At 41.4% G+C, this 22,797-nt stretch overlaps 1 protein-coding gene across 7 annotated transcripts in view; it reads left to right on the forward strand.

Annotated features, from left to right (window-relative positions):
• Positions 1–345: 345 nt before the first annotated feature.
• The window catches only part of NCOA7 (nuclear receptor coactivator 7), an 84,796-nt gene continuing 62,344 nt past the window's right edge, over positions 346–22,797 (forward strand). For 2 of the 7 annotated variants that reach the window (XM_048934960.1, XM_048934967.1), the window contains exons 1-2: positions 347–491; positions 18,089–18,220. In XM_048934960.1, the coding sequence (XP_048790917.1) occupies positions 18,171–18,220 (50 nt within the window). In that variant the 5' untranslated portion in view covers positions 347–491; positions 18,089–18,170. Of the gene's footprint in view, positions 492–651; positions 677–891; positions 1,116–3,234; positions 3,307–14,750; positions 14,813–18,088; positions 18,221–22,797 lie in introns of those variants that run through there. The other 5 variants (XM_048934962.1, XM_048934963.1, XM_048934961.1 and 2 more) reach the window with 5 other exon arrangements.

Here is a 22,797-nt window from a genome sequence, read left to right on the forward strand (position 1 = left end):
ATGGGTTTTTGGGGTGTTTGCTGTGTGCTTGTGAGGAAGTCTGCATGCAGTGGATGTGGAAACAACAGAGGAAGTTTACAGGCATTTCAGTTTCCTATGGATATAACAGCATCCGCAAACCTGGATTTCCAAAAGCAGTGCTTTAGTACTGCCCTTAAAAACTCTAAACAGGGGAGAAGCTTTTCCCTCACTCCGAGGAAGACCCTTTCTCAGCCCCATACCTGAGGCACCGGGAGCCCCTGGGCACCTCCTGACGCCCACCTTCCGCCCCTCACCCGGACTCAGCCCCGCACCACCCACGGGGCGGGCCGCGCCCCCTCCCACGGGCCCGGGGCGGGCTGGAGGCGGCTCGGCGCGTTAGGGCGGAGCCGCGAGCCAGGCCGAGCCCAGGCGGGCCGCTCGGGAGCTGTGGGGCTGGTGCTGCTCTGGCCGAGCGGGGAGCGGTGCGGTCTCCGCGGCCGCCATGCCGCCGCCGCTCGCCCTCCCTGCAGGTGCGCTGGGCCGCGGGGAGGGGAAGCCGGGACGCGTCCGCCGTTAAGCCGCGGGGTCACCGCCCGGCGTACGGAGGAGGCGCGGGGCGGGGGCGGCGGCCGGGGCCCTGCGGTGCTGCGGGGCGGGAGGGAGCGGGGCCGGCCGTTCGGCTGCCGTGCGGATGTCACCCGGAGCCGCGGCGCGGGTAGGTGAGGGCTGCGCCGCCCTCCGCTCCGCGTGTCCTCGTTCCGGGGGCTGGGGGCTGCGTGTGCGCTCGCCGTGCTGCGGTGGCCGTGCGCCTGCCGGGCTGAGCGACGCCGCCTGCGGGGCTCCCTCTGCGAACCCTTACGGCGGCTGGCGGAGCGGAACGAGTCGTTCTGCTGATGGCCTTCAGCCTTCCGATCGGATTTTTTTCCCTAGACCTCGCGTGATTTACTGGAATGTTCCGAGCTCTCCCTGTTAACTTATAGCCTCTGATGACCGTGACTGGGAAGCACAGCTGGAGGTGCGGCGGTGACTGCTGTCTGTCCGTCCATCCATCCGTGTGTGCGCAGCTAACCTCTCGGCATCTGCGTTGGTGCCCGGCCCTGGGGCTGAGCTGCGGGCTGCTGGCAGTGTGTGGTACCGACCGATGCGGCCTCCAGGTGATGGAATCTGGTGATGAATGCTTATGCACAGCGGCAGCCTTCTACCATGTGTTTACTTTGCACGCCACTATTACTGTTTGCCCATTAAATCATCGTGTCTTGTGCTAATGCGTAGTAATGGACTTGAAGGACGGGTAGGTGCTCGTTAATTGACTATGGCTTGCTGCAGGATGCTGTGCTCCTGACTAAGCGTCTGTACTTGGATGATGCTTAAAATGCATACTGGAGAACTGTTCCAGGCTGTAGTATAAGCAAATATTTCAGTTGCGTGGAAATTATATTATGTTTTATATTGGGTTTTGGATTTGCCTGTATGTAAGGTTGTGTGTACATACTCAGACTTCAGGAATTAATGGAGAGCACAATAGAAAAAAGGAAGGAAAGTGTATGTGCCTATATAGTTCCTGAATGGAAGCCACATTATCAGCAACAGATTTAAGGCATAGTAAAAAACACATAGGTCGGGTGGCTGCATTTTCTCTTCTCCTTGCGCTTTTGTCTTTTACATTCAGGATAACGTTCATAAAAATAAGAAACTATTTTAAGGATCAAAACCCGTAAGTAACTTGGGTTCTGTGAAGAGCTTTAATGGAGTTGTTGGGACTGCTTGTAGACATAGCATATTTTACATTGATTCCCTTTTCTTCTCTTTCTTTTTTTTTTTTTCTTTTTTTTTTTTAATGAATCAAAGTCTTGAGTTTGGTGGAAATTCTGTCCTTGGGTTAAATTCAGTACTTTTGTTGTTTATTACATCATTTAAAAAATCCTGTTTTCTGGAAGTGTGTCTTATCTAAGTTGCAAAGTCAGGTCTCTGAGTCATGGCTCTTGCCTTTGCCCAGTGGACTGTTCTCTTATGTTTCCACTGTGTCAGTGGCCGTATTCAGATTGTTATTTGCTCATCTATTGCTGAAATGATAAATGATTCTCTTTGGAGATGAAGTGACTTAGAATTGATTGGAGAAATTCTTGTCTTGTTGAGTGGGAGTACTGTTTTGTTGTTTTGTGTATCCAGGATTTTGAAAGAGAAGACTGAGGTTGGCCAGGGGTTGCTTCTGTAAATATTTGGCTAGCTTATGGATCTGACTTCTCTTCAGTGGACAGATTCGTTGAAAAGCGATTTGTGTTTGAGAATAAAATTTCTTTAAAAGGTTATTAACAAAGCTATGGAAAATGCTCTAAATATGTATTGCATCTGCAGGGGCTCCCTGCAGTCACCCATCTGGGTGAGCATGTCAAAGGTAGAAATTAGCGCAGTCCTCTGGAGCGTGATCTGATGCAAGGACCTGCTGCTTCAGGCAGTTGGAAATCTCTGCAGAAAATAATTATGATGCAGATGGAGGATGAAGGGACTAATTTTCCCTTGCCTTAAGTGAATCTGCTGTGACCAGCTAAGGAGCGTGACAGAGTGACAAATCTCTTCCTTCCCACAATCAATAATCTGTACATGTCCAAGGTTTTGTGGGCTCAGCTCTTGTTTTGGTGAAGCATCTGCTGGCTGTTACAGCGCCGAGGGTGGGGGTGTGTACTGGCCTCTGTGCTCCTCATTTCTTGCTCCCTGCTGTGAGGACGCTCAGTCTCAAGGTCTGCTCTAACTCTGTTTGTGTGTGATACGTAGATTGCGCTGCTGCTGCAGGGCCTTCATGTGGGTTGGTATCACTTTCCCCAAAAGAGGAAATGTAACTACGGCTGAGGAGTGAAGTTAGCACCAAGAGGGCTCACTTAGGGGCCTCCTTCAGTAAGGAGGATAGTAAAGGTAGGAGAATTAAGTTTTTAGATTTATTTATTGAGATCTGATTTCCTTATTCCCAAGCCATTTCTCCCTAGCTTTATTCCTGAGACAATTGTAAGCAAACCAGAGGGATTGTATTCCCTCTATAAACATGTTATTTCAGTTTGACACATCAAACACATTATGGGAATATTTTTCCTTCTTTTCTCTTCAAGCCCTTCTGATTGTGGGTGGAAAGCCACATGAAAACATCAAGCAGGTGTAAGCAGCTGTGAGCTGCAGCCAAAAGACATCTATTGTTTATTCCATTTTGAACTCCACAGTGTACTGCTGCAATCCCGGGGCCCTTTGTTATGAATTTGCAATTTCTGTTCTTTTTGACTGCAGAAAGAGGATGCATTGACAGACCAGACAAAGCCTGTCCGAACTTCACCATGGGACATAACACAGAAGCTAGAAGTAAGTGCTAGGGAGTGCAAGTTACTGCTTGTGCCGGCTTTTGCTCTCACAGCTGGGTTGCTCCCAGTCTTTGACTACACTTGGAGAGCTTGCATCAGTATTTCAGCTTGATACCACATAGTATCCCAGAGATGAGCTTGTACTCAAGACTTAAGCTGCAATTTCATGGCAAATTTTTCTCTTCTAAGACCTCTGGCTTAGACTTGAAGCTTTCAATGGATGCAATATTCATCATAATCTTAATGGGCCTTTCTGATCTTTTCGTAATCTTACTTTTGAAACATGTGCTGAACTGTCAGTTGCATGCCTCAGATTCTGTGTTGTTTGAGGTCCTGCTAGATCAAGCCGTTTCTTACACTCAGTTGTTCTGTCTCCTGTAAAACATGTAATTGAGCACCAGGCCTCCTGTTTGATAACTAAATGTAGTTTGCCTTGGCTACTTATAGTATGCTTTAGGGTTTTTTTTTCGTTTTTTTTTTTTTTTTTTTTTTTACTGCGGTGGCAGGTTGTATCTTCTTTCAGCATCCTTCTTACAATCTAGGCTCTCTAACTGCCTATCATGTTTGAGTGATGGCAATGTCAACCAGGTTTACAGGAACAGAAAATATCAGAGCTGAGCAAGGATTCTGTACCTGTTTGTTCAGGCAAGATTTGTGTTTATCTTTGCCTAAAGTGTCAAATTAAGAGTGTTTGTTTCTTTCCCTTTCCACTTCAGCAGGATTTATAAGCCTTTTTGTTAACAGTTACTAATTTTCAGAAAGACTTTCCTATGCTAGCTTCACTCTTTTTGACTGATTTGGGAATCTTCCCCACAGAGTTTCTGTAGATATCTGGAAGCTGTTTCCCCAAATCTAAGACAAAGAGTGTCTCAAAAAATCACAGCTTTGTTCTGTGGCAGTTCACAATGAGAGCTTCTAATACCTTGAACTCAAAGTAGGAGGAACCTTGTCTAAAGAAAAGGTAACTTTATGTCATTTTCCAAGTAAATGTAAATCTTTTCTGGCAGTGCTTTCTCTCTGCAGCTACACTTATCTTTTTTTTTTCCTCCTCTCTGTTCCACATGCCATCTGTCTTATTTTCTGGTTTGTTTTCTTTTTAAATACTCTAAGACTGATGTAGAAGATAGAAAAGAAGTATGAATTTTTATGAACTGTTGCTGCCACCTTCACTCTTGGAGGAAGATGAATGGATGGCTTCCTGCCAGCTCAGGTGATGCTGTGATACCAGAAACTGATTGGAATCTGGCTAGGTTCTTACCTGGGATGTAGTAGGGAACAATTCACTGTCATCAGTGGCTCAGAAGTACTTTCATGTTGAGTCGCTTGTCAGTGTGCAAACTATTTTGTATGATATTTAGAGTATCTATTAAAGAACAAACAACTTTTCTTGTAATCTGCAAGCAGTGTTTGACTTTTCAAACTCTTTTTTTTCTTTTTCCTGTCACTTATCGAGCCTTCTGCAGTGAAGCTGCTGAAGATTAATAGTAACAACTCTGGTAACTTTTGGCATAAAATCCTGAGAGTTCCTTCTGTCCCATCTCCAAGAGCTTCCAGCCTGCAGATGTTGTCCAGTGGATGTGTGGTGTGAATAATGACATTGTGGTGACAATGAGTGGTGAAGCAAATGGGAAAGTCTTTGATTTCCACTTTGTTATGGAGTAGCATATCCTATGTGTTGAAACACATACAGGTGTGTGGTGAAAGACTGACTTTGACTGATATAAGCCAGTCACCTGCACAGATATGGGCCTAATGTTCAACAGCCATATGACAGTTGATGGACATGGGTGGAAACCACTGTCACCCGCATGTGGAGGGTCAAGTAACAAGCAGTTGGAGTAGTCATCAGTGTGGCTAGGAGATGAATTATGAACTCAAAGGAGTGACAAGCATGACTTTCACTCACTGCAGTCCGTTGTTCTCCAGCCCTTGTGCTTGCATATCAGCTGAAGAAATTTCCTTTGATTTACTGTTTGTTTGTTTGTTTTCAGGGAGGATATGATGCTGAGCTTCGTTGGTTAGACATTGCTGGGAGGTGAATAGATAGTGAGAGATGGCTGGCATCATTACATTGCTGTGCAGAGGCTAGGCAGGAACTTTTGCAGTGTCATCTCTTTGTGTTCTGCTGCAGTCACACAGGACTGAAAGCAAAATCTCTGGTGTGGAGCTCATGCTGACATAGTTGTTGATGGGAGAGGAACTGTTTCCTTTAATACAAGAATTCTTCATTCCTTAAAACAGAGCCTGCTGTTAGCTGATCAGTCAGCAAATTTAAAAGCGGATTATTTGTTTTGAAAATTGGATTTCATATTGTAAGGCATGGTTTCTGTTAATACAAGCAGCACATTGTCATGAGAAAAGTTTTCTCTTCTCCCACTCAGTTGACACTGTGCATTTGACAGTGTTATACAAGTGGTAAGTTCCAGTGTTTTGTCAACTGGTTGTGTCCTTTCCTGAACACTGCCCTGGTGGCTGTCAATCTCAAGCTGAACTTGGAAGATAATAGGCAGCTTTTACAACTTGTAGCTATCAGTGGGTGCTTCTCTCTAGAAGCTTACTGGGATGATAAATTCAAAAAATGCGGAGTTGCTTTCAGCATGAATGGGGGGAACATGGAAACAACGAGGCCTGATGCCCTGGTGGACGTTGGTGAGCTGCCTATAGACTCAATGAGTAGTGAGCAATGAAGGAATTACATTATCTAGGAGAACTGGTCTTAGTCCTGTTCATCTCTGAAGCCCGTTTCAGATTAGGTTTATGAGAAAAGCAAGAAAGGTATGTTCTGTTCCTGGTTTTTCTTCTGGGAAGAAAATACCAAAATTCTGCAGAGCAGAAGTACCTGCTTCTTGTAGAATCCAGCCCGTGTGTATTCAGAATGCAGTTATATTTTTGTGCACTTTTTGTAAGGGCTTCAACTTTCAAAATGTATTTCTTAGCCAAAATGATTGCCATCCCTCAGTAAAAGGTAACAGGCCTTTAAAAGTATCTCTTCTGCCTTTGTTTTTTGCCTTTTTTTCTTCTCTCCTGTCTATCTATGAACTTACTAGATTATTTAATTTCTGTTTCTTAACTACTTTGCAGTCAACATTACATTGTGTTTATAAGTTTTAGCTGATTCTTTATTTTACAAGCATCTTCTGTTTAATTTCTGTTGTCCTTTTCATTCCACGTGCTATTTGTTCTAAATGTTGCAATGGAAGAACTGCAGATGATTATTTTATCAGTGAAAGGCTCTAGGATGACAGCAGACTGTGTTATAAATAGAGATTTATTTTATCTGGCCTTGAAATGTATCTTCCTGTTTCCCTTCACTTTTTATCTTTCTGCCTCGCTGAGTTCAGCAAGCAGAAAGGCTCAGAAAAGCCATGTTGACCCCATGAGAAGCTCATGCCACATACTGTCTGTTCATTAGGTTAGCCAGCAGTGCATTCTGGATTTGAAGTGTAGATTTACTTCTAAATCATGTAGTAGTTATTGATCGGAATATATATCTAGTTCTAGAATAATATACTTCCTATAAATAATGTGCCAGTGCTTTTTGAAATACTGTTGAATTACATACCCAGGCATGGTAGGTATAAGCTAGATTTTTTTTTTCTTTTTTTTTTTCTTTTTTTTAAGTTGTATATTTTTACCCAGTTTGCAGACAGATTTCCAGAGGGACTTTGAAAAGGTCTGAATTGTTATTTACCAAATCTTAAGTTTTAGACACTCAAGCTGGTTTAAAAACAAAGGCTCTAACGTGAACAAAAAAAATGCTGTTAATAGATTAGCTATTTTGGATGACTTTAACTTGAGATCAGCCAAGCAATTACTTTGATGTAGCTGTAAACAAGAGAAAATGAGTCTTTGCTTGGAATATGTGGGCAGTCTGAAACACTCAACATTACCAGCTCTGTTAGGACTAACGTGGAGTGAAAGAAAAGCCCACAGATTTTATCTTTAGGCTCCAATTCTGCAGAACTGTACTTAGGTACTGAAAGTACAATAAGCAAGTAGTCCCTCTGAAGGCACTTGATGCAGACGTAAATCTGTGTGAGTGCAGGGCTCAGCGATATTGCAGTACCTGCTTTGAGGCTGAAATGGCTTCCATGAAAGTGCAGCACTGGAGCAATTGGTTGAAGCTATTTGTAAAATCAGGTCAAACTTTGTGAAGGCTTTTTTTTTCCCTAGCAAAAAAAGAGGAATGTTTGGCTTTGGAAATGCTGAGATATTTTGTTGCTACACTCAGTGCACCATACTTTTAGTTACAAAGTCATCCTGCTCTGATCAACAAGAACACCTCAGTTCAATCACAGTTTGAAACGCTCAAATAATCTGAAGGTGAAACTTTTGGTAAAGCAATAATACCAAGTAATTTCCGTGCTTCTGTTTTTATGCAGCTGTTCAGTCTTAATTCAGTCTTATTTTTAAGTTGTCCTTTTTTTTTTTTTTTAAAAAAAAAAAAACTTCTTTTTCTTTTTCTTTAAAAAAAAAAAAAAGCCTACAGGTGGTTTGTATGAGCTGTGTCTCTTTAACATAAATCTTATTTACCTGAATATTTTCAAGCGGACACTCAGCTGTGCACGAATATCTGTAACACAGAAAACCTGTTTCTCTGCTTCTGGCCAGAAGCAAGTAGCTCTTCAGAGAGACTGTCGAATTAGAAGTAGGTAAATGTGACAATGCTGTGTTATATATATATCAAGGTAAATTTGGTTTCACATAGGAGTTTTTGCCTTGTAAATGGTGCAAACTGACTGTCAGTACAGGACCAGAAGTTGCCTGTCATGTTGTATGGAAGTCCTTAGTTGGAGAAAGGAAGAACAGAAAGATAATAAGGGCTTTGAGGATGTTTCAGGGGAGCACGGGGACTAAATCATTCTTTGTTGCACAATACCGAAAGGGGTTGTGCAAGAGGGAAGGAAATAATTAGAAACATTGCTGCTATTGAGACAGGCTTCAGGCCATGCAGCAGTAAGGGCACAGCCAGCTGTCAGAGCACTGTGGCAATGCTGCACCATGGCCTGCAGCATCTGGGTACTTGCGGCCTGCACTGGTGTCATATCCTGCAGTTCCAAAGCACTGTAATGCGCTAAGTGCTGTGGGCTGGGCAGCTCAGAAATTGCTAGGGAAGGTCTCCAGTGTTTATTGCTGTGTTAGGAACTGACAGGATTTTCTGTTACAATTAAACTGTTCAATGTGTTACTTAATGTACAATGTATTCATGGCAGAATTGAGGTTGCTATGGTAACCTGGCATTCTGGTACTGTTCAGGGTGTTTCAAATCAGAAAACGTTTGCATTGTGTTATTGTGAGACTCCCTTTTTACTCCACTCCTACTCTTAGCTCCACTGCTTCTTGAGAGGCAGGTGAGAGGTGCAGTCATGCCCCTGGATTTGCATCAGTCCTTGCAGGCAAAGTGGATTGGAATGTTGAGGTAGAATAGGAAAATGGTCATTTTCTCTTCAATTGCCTCTTCTATCTTGAGTGGCTTTTATAAGAGAGAAAGTATTTATGAATGTTAATCTTTTATACTGTGATGTTAGTAGGCTGTTAATTTCATCTCTTTTTTTTTTTCCCTGAAAACTTGAAAATGCTATTACTTCTTAAATAAAAATTTATAGTAATTTTTACAGCACGAGTTTTATTGGAAATATACTCGACCGGTTCAAGTGCTTCCCATTAAATTGATAGATTTATGTATATCTTAATACTTTATCATTTGTTTGGCCTTATTCTATAGAGCACTGAAAATATGCTGACCAAGTTTGTGACCCTTAGAGTGTGCTGTTCTCTTTTGTAGTCCGTACCTGTCACTCACTGGCTCCTCTTGTCAGCTGTCAAACTGTGCAGTTGCTGAGGCCCGCCATACTGGGTGACTACACAAGGAGTTAAGTCTACATCTGCAGGTCTGTTTTTTTCTGTCAACTCTGCCATAATAAATGTGTGTGAGCAGTTTATCTGCGCAGAACAAAGGCCTGTGCTGCTTTCAGTAGATCAGCTGGGTGGAAGTGGGTGTGAGCTGACATGGCAGGAGATAAACTGGGCTGCAGGTATGGAGTCTCTCTGCTGACTCTGTTACTCACAGGTAATTTGTGTGCCAGTTTTTGGTGGAATAGTGATAACGTATAACTGTAGCAGGTGAAAAGGAGAAAGACGAAGAGCAGCAGCACTTCAAACCATGGTAGCTGCTTGCTGCATGGGCATGTTCTAGCACCTTCAAAAAGCCCACTTTCTTTGGATTGGTACTTGTGCTGACCAAGGACTACTCAATTTGCGAAGGTTGTTTACTATACATCTGTTACTGGGGATGCTGCTGTGTGAGGAGCTATGCTTGTTTTGCCAGTGCAAATCCCACTTGCAGGACCTGATTCATAGGAAAGCCTCTGAGGTGTGACCAGGCCTGGGATTTGTGACACTGGGATCCAGTGCCAAGGACAGTTCTTCTGGCACTTCAGCTGGTATGAAAGTTGCACCTGGCAGTCAGCTGATTTTCAGAAAATCACAGAATAGTAAGATAAGAGACAGACATTTGTTTTATCATCTCTGGATATGGTAAATTTGATCTTTCTCTTGTTCAATAATGCTGAAATTGTGATGCCGTACATCAGCCTAGGATTTGTCTCAGAAATACCTTATAAAGAATGGTAGAGATACCTCAGTATCTCTCATAAGCATAGACTTGGTTTCACTGACAAAATATCTTGGGAAAGAAGGGCACAATGAGCTGTGGTTTTGTAGCAGCTTTACTGATTGATAACAACGTCCTTCTGGGTCTCAGCCTGCTGCCTTTGAAATGAGAGCAAATGTTTTTAACAAGGAATTTTGGGAGGTGTAGATTACTAACAGTTACTAACATTTACAAAATAACTGGAGAACGTTCCTGGGTGCTTCCATTGTTTACATGTACGAGGTTGTTTGTATTTTGGTTGCTGCACAGTTTGTTCTCCTTATCCAAATGTTGATGTTTTTCTGCTGCCTTGAATCTTCTGTTACAACATTTGTCGGAAGGAACCAGTGCTTTCTGTCAACAGTCCATAAAGCATTCAGGATTTGGCATATTGATTCACCATACCATGTATACCTGTACACAGTGAATGTGGAAAGTGTTGGGTTCAGAGAGCATGGTTTTGATATCTTACTTGAACCAGGATGAGTTGACGCAGGAGATAAAAGAAAATGAAGGGGTTAATTCTTCTAAAACTTCAGGGGGCAGCAAATTCTACAGAATCTTAACTCCTGATTTAAAAATGAAAATCTTCTGATTTCAAACAGTACTGCACTTTCTCATTCAGCATGACATAGCACTTTGCTTATTGGTTTACAGTTTTGTAACTAATTTCTTAAAACCACTGTTGAGTTATGCAGTAAAGTGCATTGATCTTAATGGAAAATATGGCTGGTGATGTTCAGCTGCCTGATTGGGAAGATTAAATCTCTTGACAGCTCTCACTATTGGCCTGGGCTTTCTGGCAGCTCTTTTGCTTTGCTTTGTTCTGTGTGAAATATGATAGCCTGAGTTAGTGGTAAAATTTTCCTCCCCAGTAAGCTAGGAATGATTCAGCTGGAGAGTCCATAGGAACTGATTCAAGTTTTTGTTATTGATGTTCTGCTTCAGAATCAGAAATGTCTGTTTCATTTAATCATTGAGGTTATTTTATTTGAACTCTGTTTGGCTCTTGCATATTTAGTTGGCAAGTTAAAGATTATCTAAACTTAGCCTGCTTTTACTGCGTTAATGAAGAATGGAAATGACTGTTAGCTTGCTACTCTGCAGTAGGCATAATAACCTCTTAAACCATTTCAGCCAGTTCCTTAAGAAAATATGTTTTTCCCTTACGTATTTTATCTCTACTATCCTGGGCTTCTGAACATGATGTTGCAAGTCCACATGATGTCCACATGATGTAGGCAGAACAAGCTGCTGTCAAGTGCTGCACTTAAGATGGAGAATTTGTGATACTGGTCTGCACATTTAGTCTGAAGAGGAAGTGTAGAAATGATTTCTGCATACAAATTCACTTTCAGTTTTTTAATTTTTGCATTTGGAGCTTTTAGGAGTGTAGCCCTGATGCACGAAACATGACAGATTTAACACTTTAAAGGTCAGTGCAGTTATATGCATAAATAAGAGTTGTTCTCCTTAACAACAGATGAGTGATCAGCCCCAACTTCACTGAAGTGGGAAAGCTCTCCTAGTTTTGTTTAGTACCCTTCACTTAAGCATACTAGACAGATACTTCTTTATAGAGATAGTGCTTATTAATGTGTTAGCATTGCATTGTACTTTACGTGCTAATTACATTGTGACTATATAATTATAGTAAAAAAAAATCTTATATTTATCTTAAGATAGCTTTAGAATAAACTCTCATTTTCAGAATTACTGAATCTAATTTAATGTAATTAGTCTCTGCTGTGCTTTATTGGCATGTTCTGTGTGATCCTGTGCTACAGCCATGTTAGTGTGCATCTGTTTGCATATGTGAAGTGCCTGATACCTGCTTTGGGCTGACCAGAGACACAGACAGCAACCCCAGGTGTTCAATTTCAGAACTAATGTGCTAAAAATACCATCCCTCTGTTGTCATACAACTTCTTACTCTGGTAACTTGGTGGAGATTTGTAATATTGCTCTTAAGGTACTACATATATATTTGATTTTTTGGTCTTAGTACTGACTGGTTGATGTAATCTTTGTCACTTCTTATGGTATGCTCTTTAGTGCCAAAGTGGCATGTATATCCAGAAGCCTTATTAGCCATAAGAAGGCGCTCTGCTGCAGAGCTGAGTGGAATCCTCAGTAATGCTTCACACCCCAAACCTATGAGTGGCAACACTGGAATGTTTGTTCTGCAGCAGATAATATTAAGGAAACGTGTAGTGATGCAGATGTATGCTGTTTATCTGTAATCTCGGGGCTGAGGTAGAAAAGAGAAGCAGAAATAAAGAGCTGTTGTTGTGTGAGATGCTATAGCCTGCACCTGCTCTCTCTAGTGGGAGGATATTTGCGCATGTTGCTGCTCTGCTTTTATGTGAGCATGCGGAAGGTATTTAGAGCTCAGTTCTTCATTTCTTAAGGGGGGAATTTCAATATTATCCTACCAGATAAAAGGTTGAGAGATGTATTGATTCAACAGTGTAGAGATGGATGGAGAGAATTGCATGATTTTAAATCATGGAATAATAGAATATCCTAAGTTGGAAGCAACCCATGAGAATCATGGAGTTGAACTCCTGGCTCCACACAGGACCACTCAAAATCCAAACCTTGTCTCTGAGAGAGTTCTCCAAACAGTTTTTGAACTCTGGTAGTTCAGTGCCCTGACCACTGCTCTGGGCAGCCTGCTCCATGCCTGCTGCCCTCTGGTGAAGAACCTTTTCCTAACCCCCAGCTGCCCCTTTCCTGACACAGCTCCATGCTGCTCCCTTAGGCCCTGGTCCTGTCACAGAGAGTAGAGCTCAGTGCTGCTCCTTCACTCCCCTCATGAGGAGATCCCTTTATCCTGGGCTGCCATGAGGCCTCCCTTTATCCTGGGCTGAGGAAACCAAGGGACTTCAGGCTCTCCTCACACATCTTGCCTTCTAGACTCTTCACCATCTTTGTAACAACTGGAAGAAAAGGTGGATATCAGGAGCAGTCAGCATGGGTTCACCAGGCAGAAGTCATGCTTGACCAACCTGGTAGCCTTCTATGATGTTATCTCTGGCTGGGTGGATGAGAGGAGAGCAGTGAATGTAGTCTACCTTGATTTCAGCAAGGCATTTGATACTGTCCCCCACGACATCCTTATAACAAAGCTGAGGAAGTGTGGGACAGATGAGTGGACAGTGAGGTGGGTTGAGAACTGGCTGACTGGCAGAGCACAGAGTGTCATTGTTGGTGGTGCAGAGTCCGGTTGGAGGCCTGTAACCAGCAGTGTTCCTCAGGGGTCGGTGCTGGGTCCGGTCTTGTTCAACATCTTCATCAATGACCTTGATGAGGGGATAGTGGCTACCCTCAGCAAGTTTGCTGATGATACAAAGTTGGGGAGATTGGCTGACGCGCCTGAAGGCTGTGCTGCCATTCAGCAAGACCTGGATAGGCTGGAGAGCTGGGCAGTAAGAAACTGGATGAGGTTTAACAAAAGCAAGTGTAGAGTCTTGCATCTGGGGAGGAATAATTGCATGCACCAGTACAGGTTGGGGGATGAGCTGCTGGAGGGGAGCTCTGCGGAGAGGGACCTGGGTGTCCTGGTGGAAGACAGGCTGGCCATGAACCAGCAGTGTGCCCTTGTGGCCAGAAAGGCCAATGGCTTACTGGGGTGCATTAAAAAGATTGTGGCCAGCAGGTCGAGGGAGGTGATCCTCCCCCTCTACTCTACCCTGGTAAGACCTCATCTGGAGTACTGCGTCCAGTTCTGGGCTCCCCAGTACAATAAAGACAGGGATCTCTTGGAAAGAGTCCAGCGGAAGGCCACAAAGATGGTGAAGGGCCTGGAGCATCTCTCCTATGAAGAAAGGCTGAGTGAACTGGGTCTGTTCAGCCTTGAGAAAAGAAGACTGAGAGGAGACCTGATCCAGATCTATGAATATCTACGGTGTGGGGGGCAGAATGGCGAGGCCGGACTCTTTTCAGTGGTGAGTGGAGACAGGACAAGGGGAAACGGCTGGAAACTGCAGCACAGGAAGTTCTGCACAAATGTGTGCAAGAACTTCTTTACAGTGAGGTGACGGAGCACTGGAACAGGCTGCCCAGGGAGGTGGTGGAGTCTCCTTCTCTGGAGATGTTCAAGACCTGCCTGGATGCCTACCTGTGCGACCTGCTGTAGGGAACCTGCTTTGGCAGGGGGGTTGGACTCGATGATCTCTGGAGGTCCCTTCCAACCCCTACAGTTTTGTGATTCTATAATCCTCCTTTAAATGCTCTCTGCTGATTTTATGCACTCCTTTTTTTCCTCTGGACTTATAATGAGCGCAGGTGGCCAAACGCAAGCTATCAAGTCCATTGAATGTTCAAAAAGTGTTCAGATATTTTCTTGGCTTCTGCATAGTTAGTTGAACATGCTATTGCTCATGTGCATGGTCTTGGAAAGTAATTGGAGGACTGATAACTGATGCCAGCATGCAGGAATTCTGAGTTCTTATTATTGAGTATAGCAAGCAGATCCGCTGTCATCTCTTAAAAACTGCAGACTACTTCCACTGAAAGCAGCAAGGTATATCATTCTTCATGCTAGAGAAGGTACGGAAGAAAAAGTGGTGGTCAGGAGTTCAGTCTGTTCCTTTTACTTGTGTGGCTTTACTGGAGCATTCCAGCTCTTCTTATGAATACTCCAGTAGCTGCCTGGCACCATGTCTAAAATGACAAAGCATAAAGTATCAAAAAATATGCTACTATAAGTGAAAAAGTTTAAAGTATCAAGACTTTAAACAGCTAGAAGTAATTTTTGTATTTTGCACTTTTCTTCCTGTGATTACTAGGTGAGATGTTACCTGACATTGGCTGAATTTGTAGAGCAATACGCTTTTAACAGGATCATTACGTAAGTGCATTATTTGTGCATCATGACTATCTCTTCTTTTGAAATTATCTTGTAGAACAATTAGCATTGCAGTAGGCACATAACAACGAGATTATAATTGTGTATTTTAGCTTTAGTATAGAAAGGATTAAAGGGAGCTTGCAATTTCTGTATATCAGTTTTTTCATCATTTGGGTTTGGACTGTTCTCATATGAGTAACATCTGTGTCCCAGCATATAAATATCCCTAAATATATGCATTTTTAATAGTCTGCCTGATTCAGTCTTGATCGTCATCAGAGAAGAGTACCTGGAAACAGAAATGCATTATAATTTTGTATCCATAATAACATTTTCAGCAGTTAAGAAAGAATACCTGTTATTTCTTTATTGGGAGTTGTTGAAGGACAGATAGGGAAGGAGAGTGAAGTTAGTTTCCCTTTTCTGATGTAATTTTGAAGTGTTACTGAAAACCTATGAAGTAAATGTTGCTTTTGTACTGCTATTTAACCGAAAACTGAAAAGGGCCTTTCAGAAATACTAGTCTTGCAGGTTACCTCGATCCTCCTAGCTTTTAGGCTTTTGTTCCTTAAAGGTAATTAGCACTTGACAAATCGCAAAAGAAAAAACAGAAGCAAACTCGGAGGTCATAAAGGATGCACTCCTATTCCATTTGTTGTTCCATGGTACTACTGAAAGAAAATGTTTTCAGAGTACAATTTTTCAACTGTGATTTTCAACTGCAATTTTCAACTGTAAGTAGACCTTCCTGGGATAATACTTTTTGTTTCTTTTAAGAAGGTGAGCCAAATCAATTCTAATTCAAGTGAGACTTGTTAAATTATTTTCTTGTCAAAATTTCTAGTACTCATTTATTGGATACAAGATTCCTGTGTATTTTATTTCCAAAAGAAAGAAAATTAAGCCATTTTTCACTAGGTTGCCTTTGTGTTACCTCTAGTCTATGGGTAACAAAGGGCACTTTGATTTGTGAAATGCCCATCTATTCTGAACACAATAAACCTCACATTTGTCAAATTTAGGAGGAAGTTTTCACACAGAGGGTGGTGATGCACTGGAACAGGTTGCCCAAGGAGGTTGTGGATGCCCTGTCCCTGGAGATGTTCAAGGCCAGGCTGGATGTGGCTCTGGGCAGCCTGGTCTGGTGGTTGGTGACCCTGCACATAGCAGGGGGAGGTGAAACTCGATGACTGTTGTGGTTCTTTTCAACCTAGGCCATTCTATGGTGCTATGATTCAAATTAAGCAATGCCATGATTGTTTTGTGCTGATGCTTTCTGTAGCACATGCAGCTCTAGGCTGAAACCCTATCAGCATCTACCTTTCTTCTCACCCTTTTTGCTGAGCCCAGGTGTTGCTGCTCCAGCACGCACAGGACAGTCCTTCTACTCCTGGCTCCCTAGTCAGCAGATATTCTTTCCACTGGGTGGGATCAGCAAATCATGGAAGAGAGTGAATGGAAGGAGCGTGCTTCCATCTCTTGCACAGGATGAGACCCCAAGGAGAGATCTTCCTTCCCTCTGTTCATCCTGTGCTTTCTAGCTGTCCTTTGAGAGGACTCTTGACACTTCCCTGTTCTCATTTCCATGAGTCCCACTGTTTTCGTGTTTGTGAGTTTAATGTTATCTCAGTGCTTTGGTTATTTGGTAGTTCTTGACATTAACACAAGGTTCAGCTGTGACCAGTCAGTGCTATTATTCACACACCACAGCCTGTAAATAAAGGGAAAGTAGGCAAAGGGGAAAGGCTAGTTCCTCTGTCTTTGAGCTCTGTGTAGTTTGCCATGTAGGTGGTGATTGTGTGCTTTTGAAAGACTTGTATTTCTAAATGCAGTTGTAACAAAGACACTATTTTTTGATCATCTGAAAGCCTGAAGACTTACCTCAATAGAGGAGATAAGGTTATACTGGAATTCTTTATATCCTCTTATGGCTGTGCAGCTGAGCAGGGTGCTGTAATGTCAGTTTCTGCGTTCTGCTGGAGACTACAGCACACAATATTTGCAGGGATAAAATAGTATTCCATTTATAAACCAAAGATGTCACAGTCAAATTTGCCACTTAAAGAGTGCTATCACATACTGACCATCATAAGTCTCTGCCTGATGCATAGAGATCAAAGAAACTTGATTATTTGAAGTGCTGGATATACACCACATCAGTGAGTAAGGAAAGTGCATTTTGAAGCAGTGGGCTTTAATTGCCAAGGACTTCATAAATATGGAAAAAAATTATGGCAAGTATTTCTGATAGAATGCAGCATGATATGCTCTTTGGCTTTTCAAGTAGATTAGTCTGTTTTTCCTGCATGACCTCTTTTGTTGACATCTGGCAGTTTATATCTTATGATCTTTTAATGCAGAAAAAAATCATAGGAGGTGATTATGTGTGTGAGGTAACTTTTCTTCCTCTATGAATCATAACTTATGTGTTTTTCATTTATTTGTTTTGTTGTCCATTAGACTAAAATGTTTAGTAGTAACTTTTGATTTAAACTTGAATCTGATAAAGAGTTCTCAAGAAATTGACTGTGTGTTTGCACAAGCCTTCAGGGTAGGCTGAATGTGTACTGGAGGGGGGAAGAGGATAAAATGCATGACAAGATTCTCTGAAAGGAATTGATAAGGCATATGATTCATTACAGTAAGTGCCAAGCAGTTCTGAAATTCCCACCTCTGATTAACAAGAGGTGGGAATACTACAATTTATCTGGAGAGGAGGAGATCGATCCTGTTTCTTTTCCTAGCATACTTGTTTGAACTTGTATATTGTGTACTGTTGTGTATCACAACAGTAAAAGCTGTTTGAAGAATACCAATTACTTTTTTTTCCTTTTCATTATTCTTAAATTTCTTCTCACTATTTTACAGATTTTTCTTTTAATAAAGTCAACATTACGTATCTTTCTGGTTTTACTGTTTGCATGGGATGTTTCTGAAGAGTCTTGATCTTCTTACCTGTAAAACACCAGGAAGATGTTTTGGTATAATCTATTTAACTGCTGCCAAAGGTTTTAATCCTTGCAGAGTTTTATAAGTTCTACTGCTCTTTAGATTACCTGCTTTGCAGTACGCCTCTTTCTCTGCCAGAGAAATTGGCCTGAGTGCATTTATTGTTTGACTTACTGTATGCTAAATGAATATCTATCTTGTGTCAAGTACTGACTGGTTAAAGTTCTACTTTGCTTTGCCAGTAAGTCAACTGCATTACCACAATTTTTTGTACGTTTTGTTGACATACTGACTTATGAACTTCCTGTTTTTAAATTTTATATACAGAGAACTCTGCCTGGATATGAGGTACTGAGGGGAAGAAGAGCATCACTCCTGGCTGCTCACCTTGCCCATTTGACTGTACATAATGGAGACCAAGGAAGAGAAAAAGGAAAGAAGACAAGGCTATTTTGCTCGGTAAAGTTATAGGTTTTATTCCAATGCTGATTAAAATATGAAACTCTTCACTCTGCCTTTTCACAAGGCTTAACAATTTTTAAATTATGCTTTAAAATAAACCAGTGCTGCGTTATGTATCCAGAGGGTGCTTTCATTGCCCATCCCTAGTGCTGGAGTAATGATTTGTTCCCTTGAGGTAGTGGAGACAAACTTGAACTGTAATTGTTCTTTATAACAGAAAACTGTCTGTGGATATTCAATTGCAATGTGCATACAATTTGGGCTTCCAGCATCCAGAGTATGGATTTGGAGAGTATTTATAAAAATAAGTGCATCTAAAACAAAAAGTCTAAAACTAAAGCTTATCTGACTAAAGATAAAGCACAGATTTGATATTGCCTCATAGGAAAAGGTGAGCTAAGAAAGGGTCAGTGTATACTATATGATGCTGCCTAGACTTTATCATCTATGTAAGCACATGTAATACTTATTCAATCAATTTTTTCTGTCATTTGGAGTCAATTATTGGTGGTGGCTGAGTTTTTTGTTTTTTTTTTTTAAGAAGTGATTATGATTTCTTGAAAACTTTTATTCCTTTATTTTGTGTGTGCATGTGTGTGTATACATACATATATATAGTAATCTCTGAGCTTTAACGTAGAAGAACTAATGCTTGTTTACTCTGTGGGAATAGGAGGTGGGAGAAAACTAGTATAAAAACATCTTTGACTGAGACATTTTCTGCACCACTGAAATGGAAAGCCATGTACTCTCTCTACTCTATAATAAATAACTGTTACTAAAACTGTTCTAAACCACCAGCCTAAGTGAATTTGAGATGCCTAGAGACATGTTTGTCACACCTGCTTGAAGTGGTAGCATGGGGGAAAATTGCAGCTCTGATTAATTGCTCTTCAGGTGGTGTGTAATGGTGGCTAAAGACTGAAGGATTGCAGTAAAGAACATCTGTTAATGTCAGGTAACTTGCTTTCCATTTGGAGAAGTGCAAAAATGTTGATGTTGAAATAAATATTTTGATTTATGATGTTAAGAAATGAAAATAAACTATGTCAGCTATGGTAGAGATATATCAAACAAGGTAAAATATATCTGAAGAAACTGTATAATCAAACAAGTAATTTCTTGCTAAAAAAGATGTGATTTTCAAGAAGGGTCTGACTAAGGTGCATTAGTATTGAAGAGAATATTTTGAGTCCTCTCTAAATGCTGTCTGCAAAACAAACCAGAGCTGCCACTAGGGGCTTTCAGCAAAGTCCTCTTTGACATTTTATATAATTTGTTTTGTAGCTTTCCTATGTTACTTTCTTTCCTGTGGCTAGTCTCTTCTAAATTTTCTTGAGGTAGTTTGTCCTAAATGGATGCAGGATGTTTTTGATCCTTGCTTAACACCTGAGATCAATTTTGAGTTCTACCACTTAGCTGCTATGTAACTCTGGGGAGATCATCTTTTTCCCTCCTGTTTTGCATCTTTGTCCTTTACATAGGTTATAGGCTCTTAAATGAAAGTTCTCCTCTAAGTCAACCTGTGCATGATTTCTACAAGACTGCTAGCACAAATTCTCAAATTACATTTATATATATGTATATATGTATTTTTAGTAGAAACTTAAGTAGATGAGAAGGTATTGTGCCCAGCTTACATTTGCACGTTATCCACATGTGCAGTCAGGAGCAGAAGTGGAACAGAATTTGCATGTCAGCGATTTTAATCTAGCATGTTTCCTCTAGCAAGCAGGTGTCATGTAAAACATCTTGCTTTACATCATGACCAATGTAAATGTCACGGGAGTGCCTGAATAATAAATAGGTGGTTAATACTGTCTTTAGTACTAAGGCAGTTCTAATAAGCCAGTAATTGTTGTATTTATTGTCGTTGTTTTGTTTTTTTAGGCTTTAGTTTTGACTTAATGTAGGCAAAAGTTCTGAACTTAGGTGCCCAGTGTTGGCACACCTACATAATTTCATCAGGTGTGTACTTCATTGTCAGTTTTGGTAGTTCATTAGCTTAGAATCTATGGGTGCCCAGTGTTGGCACACCTACATAATTTCATCAGGTGTGTACTTCATTGTCATTGTCAGTTTTGGTAGTTCATTAGCTTAGAATCTATGGGCATCTGCTCTGTCCTTGTGTTTGAGCACGAGTTTAATAGTTCTGGCTCTAAGTTCAGGTTGTTTTGTGTGCTACTTGAAGTATCCTGCTTCTACTGCCAGTTTGAACTCATGTTTATTAAGCCAAGAGCAACTTTAGAGGATGCCAAACACATGCACCCCCCTACTTCCATTACTGTTTTAAATTTTTCTTCCTTTATCTCTTTTAACTTGTTTTGTGAGCCTAGGAAAATCATAATACTTTCAAAATCTAAATATATGTACAATCAACATTCTTACAGGGAGATCTGCCCCCCTTTGGTCTTGATCCTGTTATATCTGGTTAAGAACAGTTCTTCATGGGAGAATAGGCTAGCACTTAACAAAGCAGAGAGTGGAAAACACGTTATACCTTTTCTGTTGAAAGGAAAAACTGTGTTCTGTGTCAGGAGGGTGAGGGAAAGGGCTCTGCTCCACCATGGGTTTAGGAGAGGGATTCTTCTTGTTTATTGCTTCGAAAGGAAAAAACTCATATGCAGCACTGCTGAAATAAAATATTTTACAGTAAGCTTGTGGACTGTGTTCATGAAGATATACAGATTTAAGTAGAAAGCTTCACTCACCAGTATGGGAGAAAACATGATATCCACAAGGACAAAAGCATTAGCTAAACAATGGGAGATAATTGCATTTTCTGGAATTTTACTTTAAACTGATATAAATCTTTCTCTTAAGCCTCAGCTACGTGAAATCTGGGTTCTCTGTTGGCAGAGCAAGACAGTGTGTGAGTCTGAATAGCAGAACAGGCACTAGTCTTTCTGCCATGCCAGCACTTCAAAGGGCCCAGCTTCCTGTCAGAAGGCAGCTTTTGGTCTTCAAGCTGGTGTAGCTTTGGCCTTTCGAAGAAAGCTTTTGATGGGGGTAATGGTCAGTGTCTTGATGGATTACACTAAAAAGTGTTGGAGAGGTTCAACTTGAGAACCCCAAAATATTTGATGTGGTTAGAGTAGTGCTGGTGATGTGCTGACAAACCACCTCCTAGACTACTAGAGGGGAAGCAAGATTAACATGAAGTTACTATCTGCATCCCTCTCCCCTCGGTTCAGCGTTTCAGTTAAGTTTATTTAAACATCAAGCCTTGAAAGTAGTTAAACTTCCTCTAGAAGGAAGCCATTCTATCTTTTCTCTACAGATCTTCATGCTGTCAGTGCCTCAGTATTTGCCTAAAGCCGAACAACAGTTTTCAGACGTCTGCACCCCTCCACCAGGGAAGCAAAGCTGAAATAAAGCCCTCAGCATTTCTTTCTGCTTGGCAAATACTCCTTTACCTGCTGTTTGTTGTGCTAAAGGTTTTGTTTTTTGGCCATATTTTTGGCAAGAAATGAAACAAGTAACTTTTCAAACAGAAGCCTCTACAATTTTTAAAGACCAGTTTAGATTCCTTATGCAGATAAGATGTTACAGCTCGTAGGAGTTTAACAGGCAAGAAATTGAAGTATGAGAGTAACATGCAAGCATAAATTTCTCTTATGTAATAGGTCCTTATTTGAGACTGCTACTCCTACTTAAAGACCATTCTCTATAGTTAAGTCGTCTTGCTTATTTTTTTTCAAACTTCTTTCTAGGCTCTTCTATTTACTTCTGTGCCATCAGCTCCTAAATGTACCAATGTTTTTTCCAGCGTTTGCAAAGAACTGCCTCCTCTTACTCCAAAGGCTTTCCTGGTATCCAGCCAGTCAGAAAATAAATGGTACAATCTAATATGGGTCTGCAGTGGCACATTTGTATATATTAAGTCCCTGTTCCGCTGTTGTCTGCCTGTGACACTTGGTTCTTTTAACTGTAATTATGTGCCCTTGAACCTTGATACTGTTTGCAGTTCCCTTCAGTCCCTGCTTCTCTCCTCTGCTGTTAGAGAATGGAGAACCTTTCCTTTTTTCCCTGCCTGCTGTGTAGGGTCAAGGTCAGAGGTATCTCTGTAACTTTGGTTACAGAGGTACTTTGGTTAACAGAGGTAACTTTGTCTATGGCATGTGCACATAGGTGATTTAGAAAGGATGTTACGTAACAGTTCAAAAAGTATGTAAGTTAGATTTTGTTGTGGTGAGGTACAGTCTGAAAGCACTGAATTTAACAAAGTAGCTGTTGCAGTAGCAGAGCTAGAGCCGCTATCCTGTCATACCTTCTGAAGGCAATATTTTAATTAGTAGGAAAAACAGAGCAGACTTCCCCCCCCACCTCTCCCCCACCAACTTAGTATCCCTTGATATATTCTCACCGTTGCCTATAGAAACCTAGTTCCATTCCTGACAGTAACAGTTTAAGACAAATTTAAAATGAGTAACTTATAAAAATGTAACTTAATTTTAGAAAGAAATTACTGAAATCGCAGAATTACAGGAGTTGGAAGGAACCTTTGGAGATCCTCTAGTCCTACCTCTCAGCTAAAGCAGTTTGACATGAGTGGCACATCATACGGACAGAAT

Source organism: Lagopus muta, chromosome 2 (genome assembly GCF_023343835.1).
Source record: "Lagopus muta isolate bLagMut1 chromosome 2, bLagMut1 primary, whole genome shotgun sequence".
NCBI lineage: Eukaryota > Metazoa > Chordata > Aves > Galliformes > Phasianidae > Lagopus > Lagopus muta.